The 19,404-nt window shown below is 41.5% G+C and overlaps 1 protein-coding gene across 1 annotated transcript in view; it reads right to left on the bottom strand.

Annotated features, from left to right (window-relative positions):
* b4galt2 (UDP-Gal:betaGlcNAc beta 1,4- galactosyltransferase, polypeptide 2) overlaps positions 1-19,404 on the bottom strand; it is a 122,909-nt gene that overhangs the window by 57,476 nt on the left and 46,029 nt on the right. Inside the window, exons 2-3 of the mRNA XM_071900082.2 lie at positions 16,127-16,245; positions 14,815-14,931 (exon numbers count right to left, since the gene is read on the bottom strand). Of these exons, the coding sequence (XP_071756183.1) occupies positions 14,815-14,931; positions 16,127-16,245 (236 nt within the window). The remainder of the gene's footprint in view (positions 1-14,814; positions 14,932-16,126; positions 16,246-19,404) is intronic.

Genomic DNA, 19,404 nt, shown 5'->3' with positions numbered 1-19,404 from the left:
TTGAAGGTCAGTCCACAGTACCATCTTGCCTGGTATAACACCAGTATTCAAACTACAGCCCATCATGCAGATAATGCACACTCACCACCTAAACATCCATCATCAACACTGGAAACAGCAGCAGAAGCTTTGTCCATAACATCAGAACTTAACTGAAAATTTGTTGCATAGAAGTTGTGGAACCACAGAACCTGAATGGATAGAAGGGTCATTCCCATTCAAATCAACCAGGATGGTCGGAGCGGCGGCCATTTTTACGTTTACGGTTTGGACAAGCTTCCGTATATAAGCACCATCTCCGTTGCCTTGCTGCAAGCGGGGAGGCTACTTAAGGATTGTTGGATCAATTCGGGTTTAATCGCTTTTATATTACTGTTGGTAAGTCGTCATATTTTATTCATTCAACGATAATCTTTCATTTGAGTTTTGACAGTTGGCTAAGCACTCTGGCACACAGATTCAACTGTTCACAATTCCTTTATTCTGCTTTTAGGCTACAGCCACAGCACAACTTGTCTGCACAGTTCTCAAGCGAGTGTGATAGACGTTATGGCCTTAAAGAGATATTTCACCTACAAAGACTATATATCAGTTTTTTCTCCTTCAGGGTGGTGCTGCAACATCTACAACCTCTTCACTGTGAACATTACTCATTTCCACCGTGATCGGTACTGATGCCGCATGCTAACAGTGAGCTTAGCTACATCATCCTCATTGATTTACAATGTCCCCCAGCTAAAACTAACAAAAATAGCGCATTAAATATAATCGTGCATTAAATACTAGATAGACACTTCTATCCATCTAAGTTCTGTGTATGGAACCTTCAAGGAAATTTCAGCTTGTCTGGCAAGTGACATGATTAATTCATTTGAGACAAATTTTATGATTGATGCACTTTGGTGGTTGGGCTGATTTAGGCACTTACCTAGCAAATTGTCTGTGCACTGTGACTCAAATTGAAAATGAAATGTGGCTCGAGCCATGCTGTCACACATCTCTCACCTCTCTTTGCTTTCAGCCTTCACTCGGATGTCTGCAAAACTGATTAACTATGGAAAGACATACCTTGGCGAAATTGGTATTTAATGCAGTTTGAAGACTCAAAACAAAAAGACAAAGAGCCTCTTGATTTATCTCATCTTGAAAGTGATATGTTTACTTTCAGTGCAATTTAACCACTTCAAACATTTGCTCAACAACTCACTTCTGGGTTCTTCATCTATTAGTTTGCATGGACTGCAGCAATATAGTGATCAAAACAAAACAGTGCCTCTATACATTTATGTAATATGCTATAAGCTTGTTTGCTAACAGCTCAGCTGCTCACATTAATTAGCGAGCCTTACTGTATTCTCCATAGCGGAGATGCAGGCAGCTGATCAACTAGGGAACCAGAGAGCTGAGATCCCATTCAAATAAATTGATAATTAATTAGGTCTATATGATATTGCCACAAATGCACCGTGGGACAATCTGCACTTGTTTATGATTCTGTTGCGTTCTTAAGCCTCATCTGGCATGCTGAAGTACAACCCCACCACACAGATGCGATGCTGTGCTTTGCAGAACTTAATGTTCAAGAGACTGGGATCACACACATACACATGCACCACACACACACACACACACACACACACACACACACACACACACACACACACACGAGCACACAAACACAGCGACAGTGCTGACAAAGGGAGAGAGAGAGAGAAGCAAAGCGCTTCTGTGATAATAGAGAGAATTGAAAGTTACAGGATGTCTCACTTATCCCCATCTTGCTTTGGAATCACACTCAGTCATTAAATGGAAACTACGATAAATGGGCAGCATTTTGGGGCAATTTTCTCAACAATTACCACTAACGGTAGTTTTTTTTTTTTTCATTATACTTTTGTGCCGTATAGCTCACCACAGTATGTTTTACACAATGGTTTATTCATCTTCATTGCCTCCATCTTTTTGTTGTTGTTTTTTTTTTTTTGTCTTTGTTTTTTGTCTTTGTTTTTTTGTGCAATAGTAGGCTCAAAAGAAAGAGCTGCAGAGGTGAGGCGGGGCAGAACGAGAGAGAGAGAGAGAGAGAGACAGAGAGAGAGAGAGAGAGACAGGTAGAACAAAGAAAAAAGAGAGGGAAAAGAGAGAGACAACCAAAGTGAGATGGTTGTCTTTATAACAAAATGAACTGAGAGCTGTGCAAGTTGTAGAATATTAAAATCTGTGTTCTTCATAATATTTCCTTCTTTCCTTTTAAAAATACGATGCATGGCCGCTATTGTCTGGTCGTCTCTATTTCCATCAGTTGTATCCATCTACCTAAGGCTCCTTTAATACCTGGCATTAGCATGTGTCTTGTATCCAGAATGTGTCTAGTCATTATTACATTCAAACCCGAAATCAGATTGCCACTCACGTCACCTCTGGAATAATAATAATCCTTAAATCCTTTACAGAGATGGCAAGCACTGAGGGAGTTGAGTTGTTATTTACACAAACATATTAGGAAAATAGAAATGCTGGTGGCAACAGCTGAGGATAAGGTAGTTTTATGCAGATATTATTAATTAGTCACAGTTAAGTCACAGTGAAATGCAAAATGATTTTTTCAACTTGTGGCCAATTCGCCATTTCACAATAAATGCCCCCAAAATTACAGAAAAATCTATTTTTTCTGTATTTTTATATCAAAATCCCATTACTTAAAGAGCATATTTTAGTGGTTTCTTCATAGCGTATCAGTAGCTGTACATAAATATTCCAACTAATAAACCCATCACAGATTTTTTGAACTTCCGAACACTCTTGAACAGTCCCTTCCCATGTTATGTCCCGCCCCAACATACTGTTTCAACCGGAAAATGTGTCAAATTACAACAACAACCATCAACAACAGTTTCCTTGTTACTTCAAAAATTCTGGTCTCGCTCTGGTTCCCCATCCACAAGTATCCTGACCATCCACTTTTGATAACATATAGTTTCAATACTATATGCAACTATCCGAGCTGCCTTTGCTTTGCATGAGCTTCCTATCTGGATCTATGCACATGCAAAGCTTATTTCCATTTATGTAGTCGAATGTGGATTGGAGAAACAATTGCATCATGTTGTTATTAATAATGAAGCCAAAATCAGAATGAGAATCAGATTTTCAATTGGATTTTTTAAATTGGATTTTTATACATTTTAGCTAGTAATGCAAACACCAAGGACAAATGTTAATGCCATGTGTAAAGATATTTCTCACCTATGAAGAGATCCAAAATCAGTGAGATGCACATTACAGACAATATGATATTGCTGAATTTACTTAACATTACTGTAAAAATGTTATTGTCTAAAAATGAAATATTCTGTATTTCTAAAATATCCATTAATAAACTACAGGTAACTGCCATTACCCTGATTATTTTCACATGAGCATCAACTCAAAAGTTACTTTTTGCCAAATATCAGCAATATTCAACCAACCATTTGAGCCACCTAAAATCTACTCAATTACTTAAGTGGTAGCTATTTAAAGCAGTTGAGTAGGTTCATAATCAATCTTCCCCTACAACCTTTATGAAGGTGAAGGAGAGTAAACTTTTTTTTTTCTTTGAAATGCAGCGCTGATCATGTCGGTCAAATCAGTGTGCAGGAGGGAAACTGAATAAAAACAACAGCCAAACGGCATCAGCGTGAGAGATTGGAGGAAAGAGTTAGGGGGAAAAACAGCAGAGGAATGAATGGGTTTGAATCAGAGTGACATTTCCAGGCCGTTTTAACGAGGGCCTGTCAAGGTGGTTAGAAGGTTTCATACAGCTGTTCTCAGCTTTGCGAATAGCAAGGTCGTCAGTTTGGCTGGCTGGCTGACAGCAAAAGAGGAAAGTGTGAACAGTGAAGAGACTCTGTCCAAATATCACAGCTCTCTGGCCCTGAGCGGAGGGGAATGAAAAAAAGAAAAACAATGGAGTGGTTTCAGAGTGTGAAGGGACAACACAGAGATGTGCAAATGTATGTAGTTAAGATGAGATGTTATGTGACACACACACACACACACACACAAATCAGTCTCAAGGTACACCATAGCCCTCAATGAAACAATGATTTCAAAGCCATTCAGATCATCCTGTACAGTTGCTGCAAGAATCATTGGAGCCCTTGGTAATAAACAAACAAATACATTTCACAAAAAAGTGAGCCAAAAGGCTGTACAATAAATAAAACAACATGTTCATTGATGTCTATTTTTTTTTATGTTTTATTTAAAACGATGCTGCAGTTGAGACTTGACAGAGAATCCCTACAGCGTATAAGGAGCGCTTTAATTAGCCAGAAAAGACACCAATATTTCTGAGGACCAGAAAAAGAAAAGTCACACACTCTCCGGAGTTACTTTTGAAAGAATGAAAGGATGTCAGGCTAATTTCTTCCCTTGTGATTTGTCATTAGGCCTACATAATAACAAAAGAAGAAAGAAAAATGTTTAGTTTGTTTAGTGATTGTTAGGTTTATGCCCTGTCCTAACACTCGTAATCCCTTTTCTTGAATGACATGAATATGATGAACAGCATGAGAGTGAGACACAATACAATTAGGAAAATAATAGCGTCACATATAATGAAGGAGAATGATGTGTGAATAGGGACTATATTCGTCTTTTTTTCTCTCCTTCTTCTGCTGTCTCAACAACTCGGTGTTAATGGACGCTGTGAGTGAAGGGAAAGCTGAGGGAAGAAAGGTCCATTAAATTATGCATCACTAAAACGTCAATTCTGCATGGCAGCATGCATCAAACGACTTCCGCACTTAATCCAAGCAAACATGCAGCTAATGTACTTTTTTGCATGTACGTGTGTGTGTGTGTGTGTGTGTGTGTGTATTGGGCTTAGAGTACGTCAAAAATAAGCGACGTATCCTGTGTGATTCTATTGTGTTTATCATCGTTGTGATGGACAAGCTGCCTCATCTACCAAGGTGAGCTGTTTGTTACGAGTTTCATTCTAAAATAAGATTTTGGAATGACATTTGGAAAAGGTGACACCAATACTCTTATAACTTGATCACAGATATGAAAGTAAAACCCACTGGAATATTTCTGAAGTTATGTGTTATCTTGTCTTTTTTTATATATATATATAAAACTAACAATTTATATGGACTGGGTCGACTTTACTTTGTAAAGGATTGGGTCAAAAATTCATGAGAGATTTTTATGGGTACAGTATATGGTGTTTTGGAATGAATAGGTCCCTCTCCCTCTCTCTCTCTCTCTCTCTCTCTCGTTGGTGGTGTTAATGGATATCTACAGCTGTAGCCATTGTCACATTTTGCTACATGCTTGCTGCACTGCTGCTCCGCCTCTGAGAAGAACTACTCGGAAAATTGAAATCGCATTACTTTTTCAGCCATTAGAAGGTGCAAGAACTGGTCTGGAAAGCAGTAACCTGAAAAATTAGAGTGCTGTGTTGTAGTTTGCAGGTTGTATGCAGGACATTGATTTTTTTTGGATGGCTACTACTGTATGTGAACGCTTAAAGAAAAACAATAAATGGCAAGATTTGAGTGAAGTAACCTTTCTTTCTTTTTACCCTCCATCCTTCTGGGTGCTCCTCATGTCAACGCTAGTGACTCCACCCACAAAGGACAAAGAAGAGAGGAGAGGAGAGGAGGGGAGAGGAGAGGAGAGGCATTTGCAACTAAATCTATAATTCATCACAGCACAGGATGGCGCAATCACATCAACCACTCTGCACCTGGGACTCAATGGGGTCTAAGGGTATGGCGCCAATAAGACTGTTATTCTACTGTACAACAAAACAGTAACAATGCTCCAGCAAACACTGGAACATAAAGTAGCAGAGGGGCAAGGTGGAGGAGGAGCAGGAGGAGGAAGGGAACAGAGTTGTTGCTCATCAGATCAATATCCTATTCCATGGTCAATTGCACAAAAACTCCCTCGTTTTCTTTTTCTTTTTTTCTTTTTTTTTTCATTTTCGATTTGTGGTAGTAGAAGATGGAACGTGCATCACCATCCTGGGGGAAGAGTGAGGGGGGAAAGAGAGAGAAATAGAATAGGAGATAGACAGAAAGCGAGAGAAGAGGTTTATGTCTGCGTATCTTCCCCAGACCTGCACCCTTTCCAAGCAGATAAGAAAATAATGACTGTTATAATTAAATAGGCTTTGTTCAGTCTATCACCTGAATAAAAAATAGCTAATACCAACCAAAGATAAAGAGTGCCATGGATCTCACTCTCACTTTATATAAGAAACTAGTTATTGTACAATATTCACAAATAGCCAGACACACATTTCTTCCGGTACTAATATTATGCACCATGTGGCATGCTCCTTATATAATCTCCTACGGCTTATTCACACTCGCTGGTGTTCCTACGCAGGTCTGCGAGGTCTGAAAAAGTCTAGAATAATTTCCAGGTCGAGTTTCAGAATTCAAGCCGAGTCAAGTAAATTCATGCAGCCCTTCATCACACAGCATGTCTCAAAGGACTTTACAGAGAACGAGCCTACTTAGATCTAACTAATCAACAATCAATCACAAAACAAAATGATGTAATACACTATTTCCGGCCAAATAGAAGACAAGGAAACAAAACAAAGACAAAGACTCAAAATGGCACGTTGAAAAGACATCAGACCCTCAGTGAAGACAGGGAAAAGATTTCAAGAAAAACATTATAAGGGGAAAAAAATGGAAGAAACCTTGGGCAGAATTGCACAAAGGTAAGCTGGAAAATTATGGAAAAAAAATGTGTTTTGCTGTAATGGTGACAGATTTTACTATGTTGTAGTCCCACTGTCATTACAGATACTGTGTTATTGTTAAGAATAATCTTCAGCTATTGTATGGCCAAGTTAACAGTCATGTTGTATACATGATATTGAACGCTGACCCAAATCTTTGAATCTGGACAAAGAAGGTTTGGAAAAGGCATCAAATCTTGAAATGAAAACATGTAGGAACCCTGACTAGCCTGCTATGCTCTGAATGGACAGGATCCACATGCATTGGGTCTGATTCAAACCCACAATGTCTCAAGCACATGGTACGGTCCTTATCCAAGTGGGCCAAGGTTTGTTAATTCTTTATCTTGCACTGCCATAGCATTGCACACTAATTGTTCCAATGTGATAGCATTGATCCGGTAGCAAACACCTCTTCTCTAGTTTTGGATTCTCATCTGGAATAAAGAACTATAGCTTTCAAGCTTCAAAACAAAAAAGGTGAGGAGCAATGGACTGTTGGGGATGTATTCCAAAATGCTGAGAGCCAAGGAGAGCAGATGGGGCACCACTTGTGGCGTTTTTGGTGCTTTAGTTTGGTTTGTTGGTTGTGAGCCTGGTCTCCTATAATGTCTTAAAATTAAAATAAAAACCTAACACTTACCTTAATCCTAACCTTAACCAAATTGTTTTGGTTGCCTAAACTTAACCGTTGCCTAACCTTTTTACGTGACAATCATGTGTCCAATTCATGCCATTGTTCCATAATCCTTTCATGGTGGAGGAACATAATCTTCACATAATTTGTGTCCACAACACGTAATCTAAGCAATGCTACGGCAAACTTGACTTGGACAGCTTTGTAGCAACTTCTGCACAGGCCTTTTGATATGTTGGTTGGGTGTCCGTTTTTGTTTTTTTTTCCGTTCCTGGCACTACTTTTGTGAACCAGTTTAGGCGGACTGGGATTCGGTTCCGGACATGGTGAACTGTTTGTTGCTGTTGCCACATTTTCAGATGCTGCAGTCCAGTGTCAAGAGCCAAACTGCGGCTGTGTCTGTTCCAATCCTTCTACTCCTTCATCTTCTTCTTCTTTTAAATCTGCACTCTGGAGGTGACGCTGAAATTGAATTTCAGTTTGCCGTACGCATTTGGTGAATGTACTGAGCTTTTAAAAAATGCAATATTGAATTCAGCATTTCGCAACGCTATTGAAGCAGTATTGAAATTTTGGTTATTGTGACAACTAGTATTAAGGCCAATGAACTGCCTGAGAAAGGAAAAAGTTTTGCCAATCAGTCAAGGGCAGAGGTGTATGCCAGGATTTCCACAGGTGTGTTGGCAGTCGACTTCAATCCTCTCTCTCTCTCTCTCTCTCTCTCTCTCACACACACACACACACGCACACACACACACACAAGCAAACACACACAGGTTGGCTGCCGCTCTGGCCGTTCCTGGGTCATTGAACTGACTAGTCCGCCTTTATGTGACCTTCACCATAAAGCCCAAACAAATACAGACAGAAAAACACAAGAGAGTTTAATCTCTCCTGATCCTCCACTGTCCAGTCAGTGCTGGACACCACTGGGACTGGAGTGCAGGCACGAATACGAATAAGCAGAGTAGAGGCTGGCTGGATTCTCCTCCCAGTACGCTACAACCTGGGAAAATAGATGCAGAGGAACTACCGAAGAGTCAGAGTGTGAGGGGGTGGGGGGTGGAGAAGTGACAGAAGGGGAGGGGGGGTGGTTGATATCTTGGTGGATTAGCGGAGCAAAGCGCATATAGCATGAACTCATAATGTGTTGAATCCAGATGTCATCCTACAGTATGTCACATTTCATCCTGCCTCTTGTTTTTGTTTCCCCCGTCATTTTCTCCCCCGCTGCTATAAAAATGCCACAAAAATGCCATTTTGAAGAAAGAGTAAGCTGACTTTACCCTCTTTTTTTCATTTTTGGGGGGAATTTGTACCATGCACATGTTGTAAATGCTTTGTACCCTGCACTTCATAAACGCTGGGTGGATGGATGCTTGAGGAAAGGACCAAACATCAGAGGCCAGCAGTTATTAGGGAGGAAATGAGAACAAGCAGACTATTGGATGGCTGTTGCCCTGCAGACTTTGCCTATACCTGTAGAGGATTAGCCGTTATAAGTCAATAACAATATCCGGGCTTTGCTCACACCTCACCTTAAGCTCACACGATAATCATAACAGCAGATGGCATTTCTTTCTTCATCTTCGCTTCTCTCACTCGCCTTCCCCCCCCTCTCTCTCTCTCTCTCTCCCTTTCTCACTCGCTTCCTTTTGTTCTTCCCCTTCTCTTTCTCTCTCTGGGCTTTTCTCCAGTTTACATGATGAGCTGATGGCCAACAAACAAACATTGGCCCGGGTCCTTGGCAGGCGGAGAGGACACAGAACGGCGGGACAGAACAGCAAGGGTCGCCGTTGCTTTCCGGACGCTCCTCTGCGCCACCTACGGACTGTAGTTGACCGACAACATGATTCGAGAGGCACAGTTCGAGGAAACAACCCATAATGTTGGCAGGGCAACGGCAGCAGGGCGGCATAGTGAGCAGGGAAACCGTCCTTCAGCCCCCCGTGTTCACAAGCATCCGCCCCGCTGAAGTGTCCTTGACGAAGACAGTGAACGCCTCCCAACTCCAGATGCCCTCAGTAGCTGAGGCTGTGCTCCGAAAATGGAATTTCCCAATGGTGATCGATAAATTATCACATAATTATTATCATACTATAACCTGGCAACCACAATGAGCTGCCCAAGGTGTGTTATAAAAGTAAAAGTAGATGTGATCATTCTGTATGATAAAAAATTCATATAGGTTTGATCTGGGTGTTTGACATACTTTTGTTGAGCAAAAAATGAAATCTCAAGGCACGCCCAAGTAGCTTGACTCACTGGTTGAGAACCGCAGTATATTATTTAGTCAGACAGAGCGAGCGTGAGAAGAGCAGCTAGGAGGAAACACTTTCACATGCATTATCGGCGCTGTCTGTTACTGTAGGTCTGTCAATTTAAAGGCCCGGCCTGTGATTTAAATGTAAATGAGTGTAGCCCAACAATGAAAAGATTGAACAAAGGGCTGTTTAAACATTTTCATGCTCAAACCCATGAGAAATACTAAGGAGTGACAGAATGAGACAGCTAAAACAGTAGCTGCTTCAGTCTGAAGTGTGAATGTGCGCATTGTGTGTGTGTGTGTGTGTGTGTGTGTGTGTGTGTGTGTGTGTGTGCATGTATCTGTAGGAGCGTATGTCTGCAGGCGTGCAAGTGCGTGTGTGCAAATAGTATTATGCTTGTTCATTTGTGTGTGTGTGTGTGTGTGTGTGTGTGTGTGTGTGTGCATGTATCTGTAGGAGCGTATGTCTTCAGGCGTGCAAGTGCGTGTGTGCAAATAGTACTATGCTTGTTCATTTGTGTGTGTGTGTGTATGTGTGTTTGTGCCCATGCCTGTGTGTGTGTCTGTGTGTTTCCACGTGTCTGAGGTGTAGGTGTAAGGACTAAGGCCATGTTTTATCTCCAAGGGGCCCTTCTTTCCAGAAAACGACTGTTTTGACTCTGAGGACATGACAGCCATTATCTGTTAGCAAGGATACGACTGGAGGGGGGAAATTATCACCCACCCCTCCCCCCTCCCCCTCCTCACCTCCACCCCAAGTCTCCCTCCCGTGGCTTCGTGTTAAAAGGTTCCAGACTTCCAGTCATTTAACACTTGAGCGAGCGCGATAGAAAAAGTGCTCTCCGCCGTCCTCTCGGAAAGACACGCCGGGTGTAAAGGTTTAAATGCCCATCGTGTCAGATGCATCAGGACTTCACCACATCAAAATCCCACCTCTGTCGCCCTGATTCTGTTCCTCTCCATCTGCCTGCTTGACTGGCCCGTTTGTGCCTCTACCTGCTTCACTGTGTGCTTGTGTGCCTTCCTGTCTGCTTCTCTGTCGATCTGTCTGCCTGGATCCCTCTGGAGGGAATCCAAAATGCCGAGGTGTGAGACGGTGGGGGTGCGCAGGGGCAGGAGCAAGGCCTCTGAGAATTTGAAGCAAAGGAATTACAGAGACCAAAAACTTGTGACAAAATACAAAAATCTAATTCAATATTTTTAAATACCATCTGCTGTAAAAATTGATGGCCAACGTGTGTCTGAAGGGCGCACACACAACACATGGCCCGGTCTAAATTAAGGCAGTATAGGGGAGCGTGCGCATTTCTTTCAAGGGAGAGTTAGGGAGAGCTCAGGGTAAAAAGACTGGGAGCCCCTGCAGTTTCAGCAGTTTCACTTTGCTAATCTGGGGCCATATCCATCAAGCGTCTAAAAATAAGAGGATTGATCTACGATCAATGTCAACCAAATGGTCACAAAAAACTTCAGTATAGCTCAAGAGGAAAGCTGGCATAGTTTATAAATCCAGGCTCCAAACCCTGTGGCAGCAGAAGGCTTTCAAACCACTTAACTTTTCAGATGACTGATGTAAAGTGAAGTGCTCGGCCAGAGCTCATTTATAATATGAAACCTGGGCTTGCAGATTCCAAAACAGTGTTTCATCTAATTAGGAGATAATTGCAAAATGATGCTGTTTTAAAAATGTATTCAAAACACTGATGACAAGAGATGAGCAATTGCAGACTATAAAATATAACATGTAACCTTGAGGTGCACTTCCTAACACACTAGCATTTAATTTTTAATCAAAATTATAAGAGGGAACAACCAAAAGATTTGGCCTTAAGCATTTTGCTGATGAGTCAGTCGTTTTGGGAACAGTGAACCGTAGTCTATCACTGTTGTAGTAGATGAAGAGGAACTCATTCACAGCAGTCATTATTACTTGTAGTGGAGCTGAACTACGCTCCCTGGTTTTGTTATTTAAACACTGACAATCTCTCAGAGAGTTCAAAAGGTAATCCAAAAAACAGAGAGAACTTTGTCACTACTTTAGAATCCAGAAATTAACCCCGCTGCACAATGCATACACACAACTGGCTGCACTAGCAGAGTGTCTGCTGTTTTAGCAACTCACGCACCGAGTTCAAATGGTGAAAACACCTCACCGGTAAGATAAGAGGAATTTCCACTTCAAACAGAGCCCTCTCCGAACTCCACAGTAAATTATAGAGTAAATTTTGATAGTTTCTCTGATAATTACATGCCAGGCACTGGATCAGGGTCTATTCAAAGCGTGTGTGAAATAGGAAGGTAGGAGATGCAGCCGGAGCTCTCTTGACGTGGCTGTCAACCGTCAAACCGAATGATCCTGCAGTGTCAGAAGGTGTAAGGAATTTTTGAGCAACACTACGATGGGAAGACTCAAGATTGCGAAGAGCCAGGGTTCCAAGAAGGGATGTTTAGTGAGCAGGGAGGCCGTCCTTCAGCTGGAGGACTCGGGTTCAAGCCCCTGTGTCGGCCATCTGCCCTGCTGAAGTGTCCTGGAGCAAGACACTGAACCCCTCCAGCTCCAGGGCTTCAGCTCTGCAGCCGACCCTGCGCTCTGAACTCACTGTGGAGGGAGGCGAGTGTAAAGAGAATTTCCCTTCAGGGATCAATTAACTATCAAATTATTAATTTATTACTATAAAAGCAGTCATTAAATCTGAGAGGCTGCACAACTGTCAGTCTCACTACACTGTCAGTCTCTTTATGCCCTTTCTGCTTAGAAAGTAGGCCTACACACTTGACACTGATGGGAAACAAGTGGAAAAAGAGAAAGGGCATGCAACACAAATCCTAAATCAAATTAAAACCCACAAGGTTGCAACATGGCGTGTGCTAAAACCTGCCAAGCAACTACATAAAAGCTAATATAAAGTAAAGGTATTTACAGCCTTGTAGCAGTGATGGAAATTGCTAATGTATGAGAGTTGAGGCACAGCTCCTGTTTTATAGAGGGCTTATAATTATGAAAGGTGGGAAGGGAAGGGAAGGGAAGGGAAGGGAAGGGAAGGGAAGGGAAGGGAAGGGAAGGGAAGGGAAGGGAAGGGAAGGGAAGGACAGGAAAGGAAAGGAAAGGAAAGGAAAGGAAAGGAAAGGAAAGGAAAGGATTGTTGGAAAAAATACTCCAAATGTTGTGCCCGCTATTATGGTTCTAGACACCCTTACCCTGGCTAATAGCTTTGCGTTTGAGATGAGAAAGGCTCAGAGATGCTCAAGGAGCATGTGTGTGTGTTTTGTGTTTGTGTACGTGTGTCAGAGAGAGAGAGAGAGCGAGAGAGAGAGAGAGAGAGAGAGAGAGAGACTGGAACATAGCCATATCAAGAGCAAAGCGCAGCAGGGCAGGCGGAACCAAAGGTCTTTTCCACAGGGGGAGTGATTAAGGCGCTGCGCGAGGCCCGCAGGGGACAGAAAGGGCAGAAAGGAGAGCTCATTACCCATAATGTAAAAGAAGAAGAACTCTCACCCAAAGCGGTGTGGAAAACTCACACACGCTCTCATACTCACCAGCACAACATTGCTTAGAAAATGAAGCTTCTTGTGCAATGCTGAATTGAGTACAGTGAAGAAAAAAAAACAAAAAACTGAATTACTCTGCGGATGATTTTTTCTTTTTTTTTTTTTTTTTTCAATTTCAATAAGAAGAGAAAGGCAAAGCCAGCCAATAAAGACGCACAGTAGGAACTAGTTAAGTATGGGGAGTGGAGGCATGGCCTCAGGGCTTAAGATATATGCAAATTGACTTGTTCTAAATAGCCCAACATAATTGATTTTTCCAGCACATTGATGAATTAAATACCTGATGACGGCCACAGTATTCTAATTATTCTTTTACCATGTTTACAATTTTTAACAGACAAGCTGACAGATCTAGTTCATGTTGTAATTTGAGATGAAAGGGTTCTGCAGGGATCTATATTCAGCTTCTTATCTGGCCCAGGTCCTCCTGCATCCTAAGTGTTCATGTACCTGGCTGATACTACTGATGCCATCATCAGTACTTCAGCTGAATGTCATAGGGCAGAGTCATAGCAGAGTCTTATACGATATGATACAATACGATGCGATACGATACGATGCGATACGATACTTTATTGTTCCCTTGGGGAAATTTGTTTTGCACTCTTTTTTAGAGTAAAAATCTGCTGCTGTTTTATTTGAATTTGTATGTACTTTAAATTGTCTATGCCCTCTGCATGTGTGCATATGTATGTTTTTATGTATGATGACGTGTGTGTTCTACATCTTTTGCTCTTGGCTTTCACATTGTGTTGCTTTTTGTATGAAATGTGCTATACAAATAAAATTTGACTTGACTTGACACAGTGCTGCTGGGTTTCCATACAATAAAAGGATACAAATCAATAACACAACAACATATTGTACAAATGCCAAACAGAAGGCATAGCACTAAAATAATAAAACAGGACATCTATCCATACATGTCATGTTACATGTCGTGTTACAACAGGGAAGTTTCAACTATTGGATCTGCATCTGAATAGTCAAAGACTCGTTGAAACTGCCTCTTATTGGTTGTTATGCCAACCCTTGAGGAGACCAGGGAGCTAGAAAGTAATCATAGCCTTCTCCTGTTTTTTTATTCTTATATATGCAAAGGAAAACTGTTTTGACAGTAGACATCACTGTGTTGGTAACTTGTATAAAGCCATAAAACCCGTGAGGACATTATTTACTGTGGTTATGCGTATTGATGATGATGCGACAGGTACAACGCACAGCAGACACTTTCTGTCGCACCTATAATCACACTGAAGAAACACTCAAAGAAACACTCTCTTAGGTATTATTCCTATGATCTATCCTGAAACAGGGGTGTTGAAGTCAAAGTCTTCACTTTTTCTGTCTGTGACCCAAATGAAAAAAAAAACATACTATCTCATCCTGGGATATATTGGTACTTTTGCCATGTGGGAGTTCATCAGCAGAGCGGCATGTGGCCCACTTTGCATCCCAACCCCATAGCTTGAGAAAAGCAGGGCTTGTAAGCAAAGGTTACAATCAATCATTTCCAAGTTTAGGATTGGCGACCAAGACAAGATGATAATTCCTCTATGTGTGAATTTAGGAGGGAAACCCGGTCTTACATCCACACTCCGGTCCTCGCCGCTGACCTACCTGGTTGATGATGTAGATGCCATAGTCGATCTTCTGTCGTCGGAGGATAGGGTGGAGGTAGTGGAGCCAGTATTTTAGGTGGTTGTCCCTGTGGCGGAACGGGATGATAATGGCCACCTAAACAACAGGGATAGTTACAGTGGGTGATACATCCTGAAACATAATTCACTGATCTTACCCCATTTCTATCAGTCGGACAATCATCCAACTGGATAATGAAATCAATACTAGTAAATATGACAAACAATGACGACGTAAGAATAATCAATCAAGGCACATTATCTGGAGCTGCTCCGTTGACACTGACCGTGAAATGGAGAAAGTCTTTGTGGACTCTGAAGAAGTGTTTGTTGGAGTAATTATGCTCAAATGAGCTTTATTTCATCCTAGAGTGAACTGTTCTGCACCAGAAAATCATATCCCTGGAAAATCCCCCCGGTTAATGTCACAGTGTACACAAAGTTGGACTCTCATTCATTATGAACGGAGCAGCTCCAGAAAGGAGGCACTGCAGATTTGAGTCTCAGACTTGAGGCTGTCCTGTATCTCGCCTTAAGTGAGTCGCTCGTAACTGTCCAAGGTCATAAGAATAACATATCTGAAAAATGTTTTTGGATGAAAAATTGACTTTAGCCAGTGGTGTGGTGGCTAGGTAAGTAGCTGTCTTTCCTTACATTAAACCTAAAACCTATTGCTGAGATGGCTGATATACTGCAGTTGATCATTTTAGGTAGCAAGATAGATGCCATACTGGTTGCCACCAAATTTCCCTCTGATGACAATTTGATTCTCACAAGCCCAAACAACAAATGAATGTCAAGTGATCTCAAAAGAAAGGAAAGAAAGGACTGTGGAAGAAAGGAAAATGTGGAAATGATCAGCCACAATACTCAAGGCAAAAATATTGTGCAATTTTCTTATAAACTATAAACAAAATCACTTGTGCTCAGAACCAGATCAGTGACCAAAAATAGCAAAGAAAACCAATCAAGTGATCTGAAAATGATGATGGCCTAATGCTGAACTGTCTGCTCTCTTTACTTTTATATTTTCAAAGAAACACAGGCCACTTTATCTCTTTTCCCAAATCCCTCCTAAGTGAGCAAATATTCAAAGTGTAGCTCCCCACTCAGCTGAACGACTGGAACACATCCACTTATCGTACTTGGCGACTGAACAGCCAACCTTTTGACGTCTGGCTGGCCTCTCTAACCTCAATTCCATAGTGCTGCCCCAAAAACAAACTGTATGAGCTTACAGTATGTATTTCGTTTAAAAACAGTAAAATACAGACAAACAGACATATACAGACCTTCCATCTGGGCCGACAGTCGGGGGGCGTGTAGCGGCCCCCCTCCGTCACGTTGGGGTTTTCCTTCTGCACTCGTTCCATGGTCATCTGGGAACTGAACTCGATCAGCAGACGCCCCACTGAGGAACCATGGAAAGAGGGATGGGTTGGCAAAACGGAGGGAATAGGAAGAGGATAACAGAGAAAACAGTGGGCAAGAAAAGAAGTGAAGAAAAACAGATGAGGAGGAAGGGGAGGTGAGAGAAAGGGAGGGAGAAAGGAAACGAGAGGGGGATGCAGGGAGGGACAGAAAGAGAGAGAGTTTTTAGCATCAAAGCAATACGTGTATCAAAGCGATGTGTGCAAAAATAATGGTTTCAAGGGATATGCTTTGCATAATGCAATATTTAATAAGATGCACAGGGCTTGGAAAACATATATTCCTAAAAAATAAACAAAGACTTTGAAGTCACTCAGTGTAAACACAACATGAAAGGTAATTATGCTGCTCAGTGGTGTAATCACACCATATGTTGTATCACTATAAATCTATCCATCATTCATTCGAATAGTGACGGATCAAACACAAATGATCTGTGTGTGTGAGAGGGAGAGAGAGAGAGAGACACACACACACACACACACACACACACACTGATACAAGGGGGAAGGGATTTTAATGTGAAAATGTTGATCCATAATCAATGTACTGTATTGCTTTGGCAACATTGGTCTTTCCTGTAATGCCAATAAAGCATATTTGAATTTGAATTTGAATTTGAGAGAGAGAGAGAGAGAGAGAGAGAGAGAGAGAGAGATAGAGAGAGAGAGAGAGAGAGAGAGAGAGAGAGAGAGAGAGAGAGAGAGAGAGAGCATGTGTGCATATGTTTGTGGTTTCACACATTTAAAATGAGGGTTCCCTTTAAATCTTTGGCCCAGACGATAAATATAGTCCCTCATTCTGGGAGCCAGGATCATTAAAATATACAAGCAAGCTTGCTATCTGGGAGCCGACCAAAGCCCTGCAACCATGACCCTCATTTCAGCAAACCAGGACCCGACTGTTCATGCTGTAGCTCAACACTGAAATGCCAAATGCCATTGATCACTGCATGCTCTTCTTCAACACCAGGGGGAGCGCTACACTATAGTAGAGTAGGATACAGCGTTAACAGTTGATGAGTTAATTTCCAAATCATCACATGTGCTTTGGAAGTAAAAAATATTACCTCAAGTTTATCTTTCAATATCTCTAAAATATAGAGGAACCAGTCTGTAATGTGTCATTTTGACAACCCAGGAGGTAGCTACTAAGTACTAATTTCTTTTAATTTTGTGTGATCAATCATTTTGCTTCAATTGTGTGTTATCAATCATTTTGTTAGGGTAGGTGTTGCATTTTTTCAAATGATGGAAATCTAGTTTTGGAATGAAACTCTCCTATTCCAGTGTAATAAAACGGTTGCAGAGTGGCAGCTTGTTGCAGAACGGGTCCTTGTCGAACACCGACACCACAAATGCTGAGTGCGTACTTAAGTGATTTAGATGATTGCAACTGTATAAGCTATAATTCAATTTGCACTGATCAGAGGTACAGAATATGTATCCATTGTGGCATGATACGTGTATGAATATAGTATCTGTGAGCGCTGCAGTGCAGAGGAAAGAGAGAGAGAGAGAGAGAGGCAGAGGGCGACATGTGAATGTGGAGCACCCATATATGAGCTAATAATTCACTTAGCATTTACGTATGAGCGATGTGTTGAGAGGTCTCCACCAATCAACGCCGCGCAGGCAGGGAGCGTGATCGATGCCAACAAGGTTACATGTTCATAACACACCTCTTTATCATACCACAAGAGCTGAATGCAAATAGTCCCACGGCCCTCGCTGCTGGCCACTGCTGCCAGTCACCTCCTCTCCTCTCTCTCCTCTCTCCTCTCTCTCTTCCCTCCCTCATCCCTGCTCCATCTTTCCCTCTCTCTCTCTCTCTCATTTCCTCTTTCTCTCTCTCTAATGAGACAGTAATTGGAACATGGTGTTTTTTAGCTTGTCTCGCAGCGCTTTTTAGTTAGGGCTCAGACTGCAAAAGAAATAAACAGTAGCAAAAAGAACAAAAATAAAGCTATTTTTAGATGCAATCGCTCGTTATTCGTCATCAATCGTTATTGTGTTTTGGTTTTTATTATCTTCTTATTAACAAGTGCGGCAACCTTTGAGAGCCAGATAAAGAGGTAGTGAGCACTCTTGTAAAGCCAAATATTAAATAAAAATTTCCACGAGTTGCCCACCATTCCACCCCCCCTTTTAAATTTGAACAAATCACCCACTGGCGAGTCCTATATTACGTTATATTTAGGGCAGTCCTTAATCCAGTGCAAGGCAATGAGAGCATTGTGTGTTTTTAGTACACCGTGTCCCTGCAGGAGACGAGGCTAACTAACTAGCATCTCACCGTGTGTTCTCTCAGTAGGGTCACAAGCTGGAAAACTCCCTCTTCAGGGTTAAAAACTAGGTAGGTTTGTTCTAAAATATTGTGTCTTTTGCTGGAGACTTTTATCCAAAACACCATACAATTCACACATTACTGACTGCAATTAGAACATGGGTGGCCCCAGTGTGAAAGCAGTGTTTAATGCCACACTTTATTACAGTAAATCAAGCTATGCAGGAACATAAGTGTCTTTATACTCTTAAATCTTCACAGTTAAACACTTGATCTCTCTACAGGGTTAATTCAGGGATTTCTCTTGACTAGATTTAATGTTCTGGATCTGTCTTTGGGGTTAAGAATAAAGCTTGATTTAAAACCATAGCTGCTGTCTTCAAGGAAAGAAACTAGGATTCAGATTCTGCTGATGAAAAACCAGTACAAACATGGAGACGGGATGCCCGAATCTTTTTAATAATCTGCAACATTTTCATATTAATAAATGTCTGTTTTCAACTCTCTGTCACCGATTGCTATAAAACAATAGTGATTCAATGTATTCCCAGTTCATGAAAGCTTTTATATTTGCTGGTCCTGGTGTCAGGTAGGTCTTTCCCGAGAAAAATCCTGTTTTACTGTTTGCTGTTGCTTAGTTTCAAGCGGGAAGATGATGACAGGTAGAGGTTATTAAGCTTCAAAATGGCCCGATGATGTGAGTAGAGGAGCCTTTAAAAATAAACACTGACATCATCCCCTTTTGCTCTGACACAGAACACATTAATAATACAATGAGTGTGTATGTGTGTGTGTGGAAGAAAGAGAGAGAGAGGGAGTGAGGAGAGAGAGAGAGAGAGAGAGAGAGAGAGAG

Source organism: Centroberyx gerrardi, chromosome 13 (assembly GCF_048128805.1).
Source record: "Centroberyx gerrardi isolate f3 chromosome 13, fCenGer3.hap1.cur.20231027, whole genome shotgun sequence".
Lineage (NCBI taxonomy): Eukaryota > Metazoa > Chordata > Actinopteri > Beryciformes > Berycidae > Centroberyx > Centroberyx gerrardi.
Note: the sequence above shows the minus strand (reverse complement) of the source record. Positions and strands in the feature narration are given on the sequence as shown.